We start from the raw sequence: 16,909 nt of genomic DNA on the forward strand, positions 1-16,909 counted from the left end.
GCACTTTGTGTTCGATGATGGCTTTCACAGTTGCTCCTCCTCCTTCCCCTCAACCAGGTGCTGGAACTGCTGTCTGATACGAGCTGGGAGCTTAGCATGCTGTAAGGTCACTGTGCTGCTCTGTAATTAGTTGCTAGGGGATATGAAAGCAGAATATTAGCTGAACTACCTTGCCATTATCATCTCTGCTTTAGCCAGGCAACAGCACAGTTCTGATGCATCTTTATAATAAATATGTTGCATGTGGCAGGGAACATGTTTTTCATGATTCTGTGTTTGTTAAGGTGTCCCGGGCAAAATTACACTGATATTCCAATACTACTATTCGCTGCTTTGATCTTTTTCTTTGTGGAGTTGGAAGAGGCTTTTGAGAACAGTGGTTTATCCCTGAGGGAAGAATGCTTTTGCTGTTTGTGTTTGTGTTTATCTCTATGAGGCATATTAGAGATATATTTTCTACAGAGATATATAGAGATATATTTCTATATTTTCTATTTTCTATAGAGATATATAGAGATATATTTTCTACAACCAAGAAAATGCTTTCTGTCTGTGTTTGTTGTTTTTCCTTCCTTGTGAGACATAACACCGCAGAATTTGGGGCTCTTTGGTTGTTTCAGATTTGCGTATTACCAGACCAGTAAAGCACTTTAATGTATTCTTTGGGGACATTTTCTAATTTTGAAGTAGCTTTAAGAAGACTGCACATTTGCAGCAAACAGTTCTTGAAAGTGCAAACTGATGTTTAGAACATGATGGTTAAATCGGTGTTGAAATTCTTAGAAATGTCATTCATTTCAATTCTGTGTGCGTGTGGAAAGGGAGGGACACCAAATTCGTCAGTTCTTTTGTTCTTCGAAGCTATTCTGAGTCTAGCCAGAAGGTGGAGAAAGGGAGACACGAAGGCAATCAAAGCCACTATATTGAAAACCATTTTATTTTTCATTCTTACGTGGTGGCTGTCCTGTGGAGTTTTATACAGAAGCCTGTCGGGTGTCTTAAGAGCAGTATCTTGCTCTGTCAGTTGAAGTAAAAATCATGTTTTTACTGTGTGTCTGAAAATTGAGAATTTCTTCCATCTCCTTCCTTTCTGGCCTCACAGTAGTCCAGCCAGCAGAAAATCAGTCATTTCCGTTGTTACTGCAAGTCAGTGCAATCAGTTACTGTGTCTTCCAAGAGCCAAGTGGTGGGATGGCAGATCAGCGATGGTGCAGGTACATAGTTGTTAGTTTGGCCTTTATGAGTAGCCATATCCAAACAGAGGAAGCTGGAGACTCTATTTCAACATGCTGGCAGTAAACTTATAGTAAGGCTGTGTAATAGCTTTTGAACTATTTAGACTATGAGTCATACAAGTACTGGACACTCCTGACCTCAATTCCAGTGTCTTAAACAAGAACAGAAGCACTCGGGTTTAAAATAGACACTAATGTGCTTTGCTGTAGCTATAGGGTTTGTCTTGAACCTTGTAAATACAATATTCTCTTTTAAAGTTGTAGGAAGTCTCCAGGGCAAAGCTCAAATAGATGCTGGGATTTCCAGCAGTGCTTTTTTTGGCCATGATTGCAGTCTGTAGAAATTAGCCACTAATATGCTTTTAAATTCCCATGATAAACTTAATGTGGGTACATCTGGACAGATAGACTGCAGCCCTGTGTCCAAGATACTACTTTTGGGGATTAGTGGTGCACTGAAGAGAAGTCCTGAGCTCAAGAGGTAGGAACAATAGTCTTTCTTCATGATAAGACAGTTTGTATTAACAGAGAGCTCAGGATTCTTCTCTACTTTGTTGTTTTCACCAGCGTTCAGGCTCTGTGCGTGTGTGTGTTATGTTGTTCTTAAGTGGGCATGGAAGAGGGAGGCACAAATGCTATGAAGCATTGGGAAGAAGTAATTTGAGGTGCATCCTTTCCTTACTGAGAGGAGAGATACTCGTGAAAACCCTCAGATAAGTATTTCCAAGAACTTGGCACTTGGTGGTTGAGTGGCTGCATTGCCACTGGCTTCCAGAGATTCACATGGCTCAAAGCCTTGTGGTGTCCTGTGAAGGAAGAAGCTAGTGCTGGAGCAGAAGCAGTGCAACACAGCCTGGAGCAATAGGCAGTGCTGCTGCTGAAGCTACACTGGGCTTGGGACTGTTACTTTTGGCGTGTGGCAACTCCACCCGCAGGTAAGGATTGGCATGTTTGGACCTACCCGAGCATGGTGGTGTGGCTGTGCTGCCAAGGGAAAAAAGGACACCTGCTTGGTTAGGACTGGGGTGCCTGATGGCAAAGAACAGCTTGCCTCTAAGTTTTGGCGTAAGATACGCTTCCTTCTCCTGTGTACATAGCTACAGATACAATTCATAGTTCAGGGGTTTAGTTTGCAGTCTTTGTGTAGTTAAACTGTGAGAAATCAGTCATTAGAAAATAGTGTTCTGTGTGGGTATGAGCCACCTTGACCACATGCTTCCAGAAGCTCCCTGTAGCTTGACAAAGCTGTGTGGAAATTGTTCCCTGGTATAATCGTGATGCTAATGCAGAACCTACAGGAGAATTTGACTCTATTCTGCTTTTTTCTCACCTGTGCTGCCTTTTCTTTTGTTGCAGTGAGATCAGTCGGTTGGACCTGGGCCTAATCGTTGAAGTATGGAACAAAGGACTGATCTGGGACACCCTGGTTGGGACTGTATGGATTGCTCTGAAGGCCATTCATCAATCTGATGAGGTTAAGCTGACACAGAGCTTTATTTTGACAGCTGCAGTGTTGATAGTAAATGGGTTACAAACCTGGCTGAGACTTTACTCCTCAGCAGAACTTCCACTTGAGAAGTCAGGAAGGCTGAGTGAGGGGAAAGGGCTGTTGGCATCACATTGTGCTTGTTCTTGAAAGAAGTTGCCAATAGTGACACCAAAACTGGGCTTAAGTAGGGGTCTTTGGTTTCACTTCATGCATATGGACTCAGAAAGCAGGGCTTAATCTGTTTAAGGAATACACATGATTGGCAAATGTCTGAAATCTCAAGGACTGTTTAGTTTGATGCTCAAATTTGTATGAGTTCCAGTTAAAGACAGAGGGTGTCCTGATAATACAAGACAGCTTTTTAGGTAGGCCAAGAGCATATGTACAACATCATCTTAAAGATTCTGGTTGTGGTGTTAGAGGGTCTAATGGTGTTAATATGAATTGAAAAAAAGTAGGAGGTGGTATGTGCCAATGTGTGTAACTACCCTAACTTGCAGCTAGGCAGGACATGTTTGTTTTTTCACTTCAAATTTCAGGATATTTACTTGAAAGATTATTGAATTTGAGCAGGGAGAGAGAGCTTATGTGTTCCATAGAAAGAAAAGAGTGGGATGCCCAGCAGTGTGGCTGTAAGGTCTGGTTGATGCTGAGTTCTTCTGGCTGTCCAGGTACTCCTTGATGCCTTGCCTTTGAGGTCTTACTTTTGCAGTGCCACTCGGAAGGCAGTAGTTCTGCTAGGAGGTGTTTGCGGCTTGTTTTGATAAAGGCCTTTTGGGATATGGAAGAGGAGCTGCTGGTGTGTGCTGAATTGATGTCATTTCATGTTAAAATTGATTACCAGGCCTTGAGAATACTGTAAGGCTTTTTCTGGAGTCTTTTAGCAAATGTGTGAGAGTTGCTGCATAGGGACATGGCAGACTTGTAAATTCACCTGTGGCTCCTGATTCACAGGAAGGTCCTGGGGAGTGGTCTACCCTGGAGGCAGAAGTTGTGATGAAACATGATGAAATCTGTGGAACCAAAAACCCGACTCCTCATAAAATTTTGCTGGACACAAGATTTGAATTGCCTTTTGGTGAGTACATTTCAGTAATTTACCGATGGTGCTGGCAGTGGAGAGAAAGTGTTTGAGAGCAACTTGAGTTTTGTAATCCATTTGTCCTCATTCTCACTTCTATCCATCAATTCAGCACAATCAAATTGCTGGTGTTCATTTCTTGACGGGCTTCTTTCTAACAAGATCAGAATAAATAGGAAAGGTTTAAAGGTCTCCAAGTACTGGAATATTTGGACTAGCAGCAATTTAAGAAACTATTAATACTATTTCAGAATTGTGCTGTCACACATTCTGTTCCTGAGCAGGGAACATTAACTTCTTTGTATCTAGACAAATTTGGCTCTAGAAGAGGTCAGGTGTGTTGTTGCAGCTGGTCTGTGGTGGGTGCACTTAAACCCTATTAGAAGCATGCAGTTCAGTTAGTGAAACATTAATGCTTAGTGCTCCTGAATATTATCATTAGCAGAAGATATAAATAACTTGGTGCTACAAAAAGTGCCTTTCTGGCAGTTGCTTGTGGTTGAAAAGTACAGAATGTGGAAAAGCAGCTAATTGGAGCAACCCATCTCAAGTAAAGTTTTGTGTGATTTTCTCTATTTTTTTCCTTTTTCTCTTTTTCCTTTCCTTTCCTTTCCTTTCCTTTCCTTTCCTTTCCTTTCCTTTCCTTTCCTTTCCTTTCCTTTCCTTTCCTTTCCTTTCCTTTCCTTTCCTTTCCTTTCCTTTCCTTTCCTTTCCTTTCCTTTCCTTTCCTTTCCTTTCCTTTCCTCTTTCCTTTCCTTTCCTCTTTCCTTTCCTTTCCTCTTTCCTTTCCTTTCCTTTCCTTTCCTTTCCTTTCCTTTCCTTTCCTTTCCTTTCCTTTCCTTTCCTTTCCTTTCCTTTCCTTTCCTCTTTCCTTTCCTTTCCTCTTTCCTTTCCTTTCCTCTTTCCTTTCCTTTCCTCTTTCCTTTCCTTTCCTCTTTCCTTTCCCTTCCCTTCCCTTCCCTTCCCTTCCCTTCCCTTCCCTTCCCTTCCCTTCCCTTCCCTTCCCTTCCCTTCCCTTCCCTTCCCTTCCCTTCCCTTCCCTTCCCTTCCCTTCCCTTCCCTTCCCTTCCCTTCCCTTCCCTTCCCTTCCCTTCCCTTCCCTTCCCTTCCCTTCCCTTCTTTTTTTCTTTTTTCTTCTTTTTTCTTTTCTTTCCTTTTCCTTTTCTCTTTTCTTTTTCTCTTTTTCTTTTTCCATTAAAAAAAAATCCATCAAAATCCATCAAACAAATGAACAAACCCCAGAAGTGAGCCATTGGCCAGATTGAATCCAAGGCTTACATAGTTTCTCTTTACAGCTCTTAGGTGACTCCTGGGACCAAGAACAGAGATGGTGTGTTTGGGGATCATGTTATTTTTCTCCTGAACTGAGCGCTGATGTCTTTCAAAGGTGTTTGCAAGGCTCATCTCTCCCCCTCTGCCTGTTGCTTATTCTTTGCTGCCAATCCCCTGGCAGTGTGCACAGTTTCTGTCATGCTCCAAGCATGGGTGCAGCATTTGTGCACCCACTGGCATTTGACCAGCAACTGTCAGGATTGGCCATCTGTTGTGGGAAAAAGTTAGGTCATCTGTTGATCTTATACCCCCATTCTGGATGCCAGGGAGGATGCAGGTTTTGGCTCTGCAGCGCTGCAGTCAATATAAATTGTATCTTGTGCTCCGAGTGCACTAATTGGAGTGTGCAGTCCACTTAATGGTGTAATTCAGGGTGAGTGCATCATTTTATAGATGTAATAGGCACTACTCTTAGCTACAGTCCAGCGCGTGAAGGGGAAAAGGTATCTGACATCTCGGCTGTCTTGACAACTAAGCTGTCTAACGTCGTTCAGGAGCCATCCGTCTTCCTTGTGAAAATGTTCTGGTGATTCACTGCTGCTGTCACCCTGTCAGTGGGACATTTATCACTGAAATTGCTTGTAATGTAAGAGGAGGAGCAACTCGCTTATTTCCTTGTGAGCTGAAACACTGGTTCTTTGGGTGAGTGTTCAGGCTTCCGGGAGAGAGAGAGCACAGCACATGTAGCTAAAAGGCAAAGCTTGTAGCTGCTTCCTTCTCATCTAAGTTTATTCTGACATACTTGCTTGCAAAGTCTCTCTGCTTAAAAGGAAATGGAAGTTCTCATCTCTCCCTGTATTCAGAGAGTATCCAAAAGAAAATTTGCTTTCTTCTCCAGTTCATGTTTTGGAGTGCATTATGTTTGTGATTGGCCTTTTGTTTTTTAAATGCAGGAAAACAAGACTCCTGTAAAACATTGTGTTAGAGCATCTGGGTTTAAAAAATAAAAAAAATATTTAATGTAATAGTCTTTTCTCCATACTACTGTACTCAAAACACAGGACTATTTGTTTGTTTTGGTGTTTTTTAACTACTGTTGTAAAATGTATGATATTCTGTAGAGCACAGAATGCTGAGAAATAGGCTTTAATGCAGAAAACTGAAAACATTAAGTAAATAACCAGCTTTTTGTGGCTCTTCTGTTTTTAACACAACTGATCGTTTAAAGCACATCTATTACTTTATTCCTTTGCTTATTATGCTGAATACTAAAATAACAAGAACTCCACTCTGCTGTATTGAAGGTCTTTATTTTAGAGTGTGAAAAGTTGTCTGTCCAGTGTCCCATAACATCCAGGAAAAAATGGGTGCATCAGTTATCTCTTTCAAGGCTTCTGCTGTTCTTCATTTGAAGACTGCTGTAATTTTTCTTGGATCTTCTCAATTTTCTATCATGCCATGGCAAGGTCAGAAGCAGGTTAAAAACTGGTAGGCAGTACGAGTGCGGGATATTCCTCCAGAAGATAGCATCTATCCATACCACTTCTTCAGCAGTGCTTCCCTTCACACCATGACTGAATGTCTCCTGCCATCACTTCTAGGGTAGAGAAGGACCCTGCAAGATGGGTTAGGCTCTGCCTCCCTGCCCTTGCAGTACTGCGAGACTTGGAGGGATGCTTGGAGGTAGCTCAGCTCACAGCACTGCCTCTGCAGCTGTCCTGATGGATTTGTAGGTCAGTTTCCCTGTAAGGGGAAAATAGCAGTATGGACTCCTAGTGCCCCACGTGTTAAGACTGTGTGGTCGTATGAGCTGGAACTGCTGGTTTAAACCTACATGGAGAGCTAAATGGATCACTGATCTGCTGTGGAAGTTCTCCAGTCAGCAGCTCTGTTGCTGTAGAGGTTATGTTTTAATAACAGCATGTTTGGAGTGCACTTGGGAACATTGCGTATCACATTTTGTTTCCCGGGTGAAGATCTCCTGGCTATTGTAGATACATGAGAAGCAGAGCAATACGTGTGTACATGTAGAGCTTGTGCTGCTTTTCAAGTCTAGTAAAATACAGCTGTCTGGGATGGCAGCTTTAAACAAAGAACAGTGTTCTTGTGTTTGGCTGTTCCTCTGTGCTTTTCCTATCGCTTCTGGCTGCTCAGTTTCATTTAGGTTAGTTGAAGCACAAGGATGCAGTACTCCAGGTTATTCAGTCTGTGTATTTAAAATATCTCACTGTATTTAGGTGGAGCTTGAGAACTTTTTAAGGGATTGTGAAAGATTATAAATGAATTTGAAAACCAGAAAAGCTGAAGTCCTTGGTGTAAAATATGATCAATATGCAAAGAGGTTTAGAAACAGGTTTGTTGTTTGTACTATATTTATCCCGGATTAATTTGCTGCTTCTGCTTCCACCAGGATTCTTTCTCCCTGGTACTTTTGAGACTGGCAACAGCTGATGCTGAAATAAGTGCAGAACGTGCTTATGTGGTAGTGGTAGTACATGATGAAGGCAATGCAGATATATTCCCCCCCCCGAAGTTGTTTTCAGGTGTTTACCCGGCTTGGAGTTGGGACGCAGTCACTTCCTAACAGAGTCTGGTGAGAGCTGTAGTCTTTGCTCCTGGTGTTATAAAATAACCTGTCCTTAGGTCATCCAGGAGTTAAATCTTGCTAATATCCAGATTTCTACCAGGACAAAGAACATCTGTGGTGGCCTTGATATATGCTCCATGTGTCCTGTTGCATGTTCCAGATGCAGCTCTTGCATTGTGTTCAGTGGTGTTGTTAGCATGACATTAGCTTGTGCTGTACAGGAGAGAGATTTGTGGATCTTCTACAGTGAGCATCTGTGTGAGATGCACTATGTTGCTGGGGACCAGACTGTCATCTAGTGTTCTCTGCCAGCCCTATGTTCTTAAGTGTTTAATCTTGCAGAAACAGGATGACTGATAAAATCCTCTTCTATAAAAGTGCAGCAAAGCGTGAGCATTTGAAATGTGAAGTGTTAGTGAGAGTTGATATTAACCCCTAGGGTGCAAAGCATTTTTATGCATGGTAGTCTTTTAAAAATGTCAATAAACCAACTGCCTTCTTGATGGGAGGAAGTGGTTGTTAGTGAAGACAGGCTGGAGCAGCTTTCTCCACTGATCATAATCTGTTTCTTTTCAGGAACAAGACAGACATACCAAAGAAAGGAGACAACTATTCTTCTTGGTATTAGACAGTTTGGCAGTAGGAAAAGGACAGTCTTGTTATTATTTTCCTGATGTAGTGAATGTGTGCTGGCACAGACTTTCCAAGATGCTGCTTTTCAACTGTAAAATTGTGCTGTTCAAAAGCAATTTTACTCTGCCCCCCTTTTTCTAGAAGTGCAGTGCCTGTGTGCAAGTTCCTCACAGGATAGAGAACTCAAATATGCTTTTGGCTCCTGAACTACAGCAGTTTGGGTCTGTGCCAGGCTGTTTTTATAGATCATTGGAGTGAAAATGCTTTTAGTGTTCTCGCCACTCCCAGGCTAGGAGCATGCTGATCTGCATCTAGCCATGAGGTGGAGTAAATGTGCTTTGTTGTTTTATTATCCTGGGAGCTGTACGGAAAGGGGAATGCTCAGCACTGTGAAGTTATTTCAGTGAGAACCTCTGAAGATTCCTGTACCTCTGGAAAGGGAGAAATTGGGTCTGGGAAGAGAGGAAAGCAGGTGAAGGCTTGTAAGAAAGTGGGGAGAGAGGGGGTATCACTTTTACTTCCAGCACTTGTTTTCACTCTTGCCAACCTGGAGTATGCCCCAGCCCAGGGCTTGCTGCCTGAGAAAAAACTCAGGTGACACAAGGTGATGTGCAAGGAGTAGAGCATGGACCACCAAGCCTGAGGTGAAGAAAAGATTTAGGGCTGAAACTCCTGGTTACTGCCAAGCTAGAGATCTCTAAGTGGGAATGTTTAGGTACCTAAGGGGTCTAACTGAATGAAGTGGTCTGCACAGATGAGGCAAATTCTTCTCTAATTCCATCCTCAGTCTGCTAAGTCTCTGTACTGCTCTGTCCCCTTTCTCTGGTTCTGTTGTGCATCCAGTTGTCAGGGCCATGGGTGCACTGATGAGTCTTAATTGCTCTGAGCAGTCTTACCTGGGACCACTCCACCCTCTGCTCATGGGCCTAGGAGCCCAGCTTAGCTCTGAGCCTTCAGTCCTGAGTGATGCTATGGGAGTTACTGATCCCCCACCTCAGCCATTGCCAAGTCTGTGCCTGCTTTTGGAATTCACAGAGCCAGGCCAAGATGTTGACTGACTTCCTGGCTTGACCTCAGACCTGCCTGCGGATGTGGGCTCCTGGTTGAACCTGGCCATAATCTCTGTGCTCACCTTCCTCAGGTGCTGTAGATGGGACCCTGACTGGCAAGTCCTCTGCCCTGCCAACCGTGGGGTACCCTTTGCCTCTCCTCCTTTAGGGAGAATCCAGACCTTACTGCTCCCTAGCACCAGAGGCCTATAGAAGACACTGGGTTCAGCTTCCAGCTGAAGATGGCAGTAGGGACAAGGATAATAAAGCTTGCAACACTTCCATGTTGGTATCAAATTAAGCTAGTGAACCTATCTGCTCATCTCTGCTCATCTCCTCTCTGTTCCTTTTCAGCAGTGTTTCACTGACGTATGGCCTTGCTCCTCTGTTTACTAAGCATTATGTCGGCAGAGTCCTGAGCTGGCATCAGATGGCCTCTGTTTGGAGTAGTTCAGCTGTTTATCTCACAAGCAAAAGTTAATGTAGCAGAGTAACTTGCACTTGTAATCAAAGCTGAGCAGTGACGTAGGAGCTGGCCGCTGGACATGGCATTACAAGCAATCAGTCTGTGATCTCTGCCACAGGGATTTTCATTCTCTGCATTCCAAAGAACTGGCTTCAACAATACAGCTGACTGAGATGACACAAAAATGGATGATGAAACTGAAAAATAGTTATAAACTGTTTCCTCAAAAAATAGAGAATTCTGTCTCATTGGGTGTTTCTTCTGAGCAGGTAACTTGACTCAAGTTCCTAGGCCAGTTGCTGTTTTAAGGTTTTAAACTTTCATGTTTAAGATTTGCTTTGCAATAACTGTACTGGCATTTGTATTGATGAAAAGGGTTTCTCTAAGATCAAGAAGATGTCCTTAAGGCAGCCAGTATCTAGACAGTAGTAGATTTTTATTTTACAGATTTTTATCTCTGACTTGCATAAGAAGCTATTTCAGTGGAATAGCAACAATCCTGCACTGAATATGTGATAACTCCATCTATGAAATGGGTGTCTTGGAGGATGGAGCTGTTGTTCCTATCTTGTATCCAAGGAAGATGGTGCTGCTTGGTGCCTGGGCATGCTAAACTGTGGCCTGTGGGGACAACACCAAAGCCTACCCTGAGACAGCTGCATTTCCTTTAGTGTTCATGGTGATCCATTGCTTCATCCCACCTAGATCTATTTGATTTCAGGCTCCAGAGTTGAGTTGTTTTGACTCTGACCTTTAGTTCTCAGTTCGTGAGGTTTTCTTTCATCTTTTAGAGAAGTGATGTCTTTCAGAGATAAAATTCCATATGCTTTGCTTTAATGTTTGGCTTGCTTCAGGTGCTTGTTGGGAGTTTTTTCTTCTAAATCTCATCAAGTTGTATGCTGATAGTCCTTCAGTTAATTGATGTCTTCTTTCTAGTTAGTTCTGTCCAGATTTCCTTTGAATCCCATCCCTAACTTGTGCAGAGTTTATCTGATAAATATGTCCAGCTGTGATCCATAGCCCTGCTGATCAACAGCATGTATATTTTTCTATAACTCCTGTAATTGTGGAAGACTCTCTTATGTTTCTATTGTTTCTTAATAGCATGTAACAACAAAGCAATATACTGTGCATCGGAAAGAGCACCTAGCTCTGCGATATTATGGCTAAAATAAATTATTTTAGTCTCCCTTCAAGGAAGGAGAAATAGGTTGTCTTTTTTCCTACTTAATGCAGGTTTTCTAGAGCCAGGTTCTAATTTTCCAGCTCCCTAAAACTTTCTCAGGTGTGGCCTGTCTTATCCTCTTTGTCTGGGTGAGACTAGCTGCATAAAAAATATAGTGGTGTTTGTGTTACAGAAGTATAGCCATTAATTCATAATCCAAGGAAATCCCTGCTTTTGAAATCTTGAATTCCACTAAATCTGGCACATTCCTTCTTGTTGTGGAAAGCAGTTTATGTTCTAGCATTCTGGCCACTATTATCTCCAGATGTTTTGGGGTCATTGGTTTCATAAGATGATGGTTTATGGGGCTGAGAGAGGACATGTGTAGGACAGGTATACTATTTAAGTATAAGAAGACATCGTAGGTCCCAATGGTCTCGTTCTTACTTCTCTCAGGAGCAAGAATAGATGTAACTTATAGAGCCACCTTTTCATCAGAAGACCATTACAGCCTGCTTCTCCCATTCTTGCCAATGCATAGCTTACCATATGATTACAGTTGTGTTCATGGGATATGGTTCATTGCAGGAAAACAAAGTTGTTAAATGTAAACTTCTTAGCTCCTAATGAGGCACCTATGAGTGTAAAGAGTTAAAAGAGCTGGGAAAACTTGCTAAACTGGTATTATCCTCATTTGTCAGCTTGCAGGGTTGGTGGTGTCTAGCTGGAGCACTCCCTCCACTTCCTTCCTGTTTGTGCTAAGAAGTTCCTGCATTGGTGTATTTTTGTGCCATAAATAGCCAAATTTCAGAAGTCATTACAGTCAGGAGGATGTTGAGTGGCTAAAAAACCAAAAATGCCCAACAAACATAAAAAATCCCAAATTTGTTTTCATCTTTCCAATGATTTTATACCATCCCATTCCTAAATAATTTACCTAATTGTCTTGGATTGAGAGCCTGGCTGATGTGTTTTCTTTCAGTGGGCTATTTCCCTTGATGCTGTGCACCTCTTGCTCTGTTCCTTGAGCAGTTTGTACCTAACTTAACTTGTGTTAAGCTTTCCAAAGCAGTTCATCTGCACTTCCAAGGGTGCACTTTGAGAGATGAAACCTCTTCTTGGCAGAAGTTTGTGCTTTCTTCAAACCATTTAGGACACTCTATTACCTTAAAGTGTGAAACAGAAAATAATTACCAAAATAAAGGTGATAATGTTTTCCACTTGCTGTCAGTCATCAACTTGGCAAATCTTCTGGAAGGTAAAAGGGTGGTTGTGAGTTCATTTCACAATGAATTGCAGTGTGGTGTAAAAATGGGAATGTGCTTTCATGTGAATATGACTGCCTGTAATACTGATCATTGCCTCAAAAGATTTGACTTATTGCCTGCAAAGGAATACAAGAGACCATTTCTTTTTTGGTATTTAATCTGTGTTACAGCAAGTATGTGTGCACCATGTGCTGTTCAGAAGGAGCCGTGTTCTATTGAGGTTATAAAAACCTCCAGAAGAGGCTCTTGATGTTGCTATGTGTTATCAAGCAGATAGCAAGCGTATCAATGTGTGAAATAGCTTTTAATAAACTAATAGATGAATTGAGTATGAGTCAGTCTGACTTACTCCTTCCTACCTTTGTGCAGTGTGCACCTTTAAATAAGAAAGCAATGTAAGTTCTTGAGCTGTTACTGTCTACAATGGTGGGTTGCTTTTTTTTCATCTGTGTGCTAACACAAGACAGTCCTATAACTTCAAACAGTGTGTGGGATTTTTTTGGGGTGTGATCTTGGAATACCCTCTCTGTTTTAATGCAACTGGTGCTAAATGTAAATTTACCTGGTTAATAATATGTGTGACTTACTTTTTTGGTATAGATATCCCTGAAGAAGAGGCCAGATACTGGACCAGAAAATTAGAACAAATAAATTCACTGGGAGAGGATGAGGTAACTATCTAAATTGAAGATGAATGTAGCCCTGAATGCCTTATAACTTGCTTTTATTCTTTGTATTGGATCCCTGTGATTAAGGTAACTACTAAATGTTCATTATTTACAAGTCTTCCGTGAACTTTTTGTAGTTCTGTTTTCTCAAGTGTACTGTTAGTATTAGGAGAGGAACACTTTTTTTGCATGCTGGAAGTGCTTGAGTATTGAGAACAGTTTTGTAGAATGTGTGTACACTCAAAGGAAAGGTAATACTGTATTTTCCTCTCAGAATAGGGTGAAGCTGTTTTTGACAAGCTGTGGTAGGTTCTCATCATTTGTGAAATCAAGTCAAAAAGGACATTTTTGCAGTTGGCCTTTTCTAGGAAGAAGACAAAGCAAGTTACTGAATCTTTCTTGGAACAAAGGACTGTTGAAGCTGTTAGCTTGTGTCCTAATCCAGTTGTTAATGGCTCAGTTTATATGTAACTTGTAGTATGATTCCTGCTGGCTATGGCTTTGCTTTCTTTCCTAGTGTGTACTTGGCTAAACAGCTATAAACTAGAGGTTGATATTTTTTTTAAGTCAGTCTGTTACATGATTTAAAGATTTCTTTACAGTTCCTACTGTTTTCAAAATAATATTTGATATACCACCCCCTGCCACAGGCAGGGACACCTTCCACTAGAGCAGGTTGCTTCAAGCCCCGTCCAACCTGGCCTTGAGCACTGCCAGGTATGGGGCAGCCACAGCTTCTCTGAGCAGCCTGTGCTAGGGCGTCACCACTCTCACAGGGAAGAACTCATCCTAGTATCTAATGTCAATCTCCCCTCTGTCACTTTGAAGCCATTCCCCTTTGTCCTGTCCCTACATGCCTTTCTAAAAAGCCTCTCTCAATCAGGATTTCTCATAGGCACCCTTTAGCTACTGGAAGCTGCTCTAAGGTCTCCCTAGAGCCTCCTCTTCTCCAAGCTAACAGTGACTTAGGAGGTTTTTGTTCTGGGATCCTTCATCTATTTGTTCCTGCTCCTCAAGTGAGTCATTCAGTTTACTGTGCAGATGAAGAAAAATAGGGTGGGTTTTCTTTTTGACTGAGGACACACCAATATTTGGATGGATAAATACGTACCTGCTTGAGGGCAACCTCTCCTGCCTTCCTTAGAAATTTGAGTGCCACTTCGTGTTGATGCAGAGCTCAGTCTGTGATGTGTCCTGTTGGTGATGCTGCTGTGGTGCCTCTCTGCTACTGCGAACTGAAGCAGCAGCCTGTGCCAGGTACTTCAGTGAAGCACAGGTGCCCTCTAGTGCATCCCTGAACTGGTACTGCTGGAAAACACCTGAGTTTTGTCAGACGCCCCTTTCCCTGGAATGCCATCCATCTGCATGCTAAGTGTGTGCTTTTATTAAATCCTAGTAATAAAACTTGATCCTGTATTCGTGACCCAGTGATACCACATTTATTATGGACCTCCCCTGTCACCAGTGAGAAATGAAAGAATGTCAGAGCACCCGTGCAGGGCCTGACCTAAGATTCATCTTGTCCCATGTCTGACAGCGACCCAGAATGGGGATGTCAGCTTCATTGCATATTCCCCTGATTTGCAACGATTTATAACTCAGGAACTTCCATAACAAGAGGGAGTATCTGTAGCAACACTCAGTAGATTTTTCTTCTGTGGATGTCAGCTGCCTTTTGAATGCATGCAGGTCAGTTGTGTTGTAGCAAACACCACAGGAATTCAGCACCTTAATTGTGCACTGCCTGAAGAAATATCTTAATTTGCTCTGACCAAACAAGCCCAATGTTGTGAAACCAGCTGCAGGCAGGTTTATTTGGAGAAATTGAATGATTGATCCTCATTCATTTACTCTGTGCCACTCGGCCTTAGAGACCTTGCCTTCTTGCATGGCTTTTGGGCTGCAGAGTCTTAGTCTGCATGATGGTATTTAGTACAGGACAACTTTGTGCCGTTATCTTACTTTCTTTTAAAAGTTCAGCTATCTTGGTTTGAATCAGTGGACAAACAGAAGCAGGTTCTTTTGGAGCTGATAGGTAGTATAAAAAAGCTTTCCAAGCTCTGTTGCTCAGTCAGAGATCAGTGTGATCAGACTAAAGCCGTTTATTACAAAGCATCTATCCTTTTTATACTGTTGTCTGCATCTGCTTACAATAGCTTGCTGTATTATAATTGGATACATATTCTTGTAACACACAGCAACTACAGCTACATCTACAGTAGCTTGCTGCGTTATATTTGGATACATATACAATAGCTTGCTGTAGTATAATTAGATACATATACAATAGCTTAGTGTATTATGCTTTGATACATATTCTTGCAACACACAGCAACTAGTATACAATTAATCAAATAAGCGAATGGGAACTTAACCTTTAAACTTCTTAGCAGTTCACTGTTTTGTATCTTAGCACATTCCAGTTTCTTCTTATCGTGCTTGCACCCTTACTCTTGCTTCCTTACCCATGTTCTCCTTCATCCTCGGTTCATGTCGAGCTCCACGTAGCCATTTGCTGACTTGGGAATGTGGCCATTCTTTGCTAAAAATCCAGCCACAGTTTGAGTCAATGGACAAACAGAAGCAGGTTTTTTTGGAGCTGATAGGTATTATAAAAAAGCTTTCCAAGCTCTATGCCTACAAACACTTTAATATTAATTCTTCTTTTTGGGACTGCTGATGGCCATTGGGCTGATGCCTGAAAAAGAGTGAACTACTGCTCCATTTAGATCTCTTGAGTATAATAATTTGGAACCTGTTGCTGTACTGCTGAAATTGCTCATCAACAGACTTCTTCTCACCACTTTGACAAACAGTCAGTGCTGTGAGATCCAGCAGTTCTTGTTTTCGTAGTCCTGATTAACTCGGTGAGTTGGCAGTTTGTTGATGATAAGATTAACCACCTTTCAGGATCGCTTGTGCATTTTAAATATCACAGATTGGAAGATAGCCATGACTGAAGTCTGCAGATTGTCACCTTCCATGTAATGAACTGGTCATTAATCTTTACCAAGTCCAGGCAGGGGCTGTCTGGTGGCTCTCTTTGCACAGATTGCAGCACTTTTGACACTTCCTTTGTTATCAGACCTTTTTTTCATAGTGAAGACTGTTCTCATTATTTTGATCAGTTGTTCTGAATTTCTTACATCTCTATGTAATATGAGACAGAGGAGAAAAACAAAACAAACCCACTGGCATTCCTCTAGGGAATGCTTTGATGCTGTAACAAACAGCTTTGTAAAAAGTCAAAGCTAGTTAATTGAAATATGTCTGTATTCTCTAATTAGTATTAAGTGAGATGAAAAACTCTTCACTTTGGATGTACAGTGCATCACAGGAGAGTTTGTAAGTGTTGGCTGGGCAAACATTGTGTTACTGCCCTGCTGGGCATGCTAATTACCTAAACACTTCAATCTCCTACTGCAGCCTTGCTGTGAGGCAAGGTGAGTTTTGAACTGTTGAAGCCGTGCTCAAGTGTCTAAACATAAACAGGCTTACGAAGTGCTGAGCTTCCCATCGCAGTGATGGTGTAGTGTGGAGAACTGTATCTTTTAGCTGTCTGATTTGAGGTTTTAACAATTGAGAATAGGACCTGTGCTTGTAGTAGAACAGATCTTACTTTTACCAGATGTGCACATTTAACAGCTGGTTTTGGCATTAAGAAAAAAAAAAGGGATGCTTCTGGAAGTATGTTTCAATATGGATATTAAGGAGAATGTTTAATGCTTTACTGCCAGGGATGTTTCCTCTGATGTGTGGCATGCTGTACTCTGAAAGCTGTTTCTTGAAGTTATCATTTACGAGTTATTTGTTTTCTTACCTCTCTGTGTTCCCCTTTTTTTATCTCTCTTTTTTCTCCTTTAGTATTCCTTTCAGGAGGAAGTCAAGAAGAAACCGTTGCCCAGTGCTGCCTCCCAGTGTTGTAAGTTAGACTGCATTTCTTCTGAACAGTGTTTTCTCTTTCAGTGTATTTTATTTCCTTCTCTGGTTAGTTAT

General features: G+C 41.8%; 1 protein-coding gene across 3 annotated transcripts in view; it reads left to right on the plus strand.

Moving 5' to 3' along the window:
• The window catches only part of UNC13B (unc-13 homolog B), a 212,763-nt gene that overhangs the window by 29,483 nt on the left and 166,371 nt on the right, over positions 1–16,909 (plus strand). For all 3 annotated transcript variants that reach the window (XM_061477266.1, XM_061477269.1, XM_061477267.1), the window contains exons 4-7: positions 2,592–2,709; positions 3,679–3,802; positions 12,846–12,916; positions 16,778–16,835. In XM_061477266.1, coding sequence (XP_061333250.1) covers positions 2,592–2,709; positions 3,679–3,802; positions 12,846–12,916; positions 16,778–16,835 — 371 coding nt within the window. The remainder of the gene's footprint in view (positions 1–2,591; positions 2,710–3,678; positions 3,803–12,845; positions 12,917–16,777; positions 16,836–16,909) is intronic.

This window comes from Pezoporus flaviventris, unplaced genomic scaffold (genome assembly GCF_033815535.1).
Source record: "Pezoporus flaviventris isolate CSIRO_AGI_PZ_B2104156 unplaced genomic scaffold, CSIRO_AGI_Pfla_v1 ptg000100l, whole genome shotgun sequence".
Lineage (NCBI taxonomy): Eukaryota > Metazoa > Chordata > Aves > Psittaciformes > Psittacidae > Pezoporus > Pezoporus flaviventris.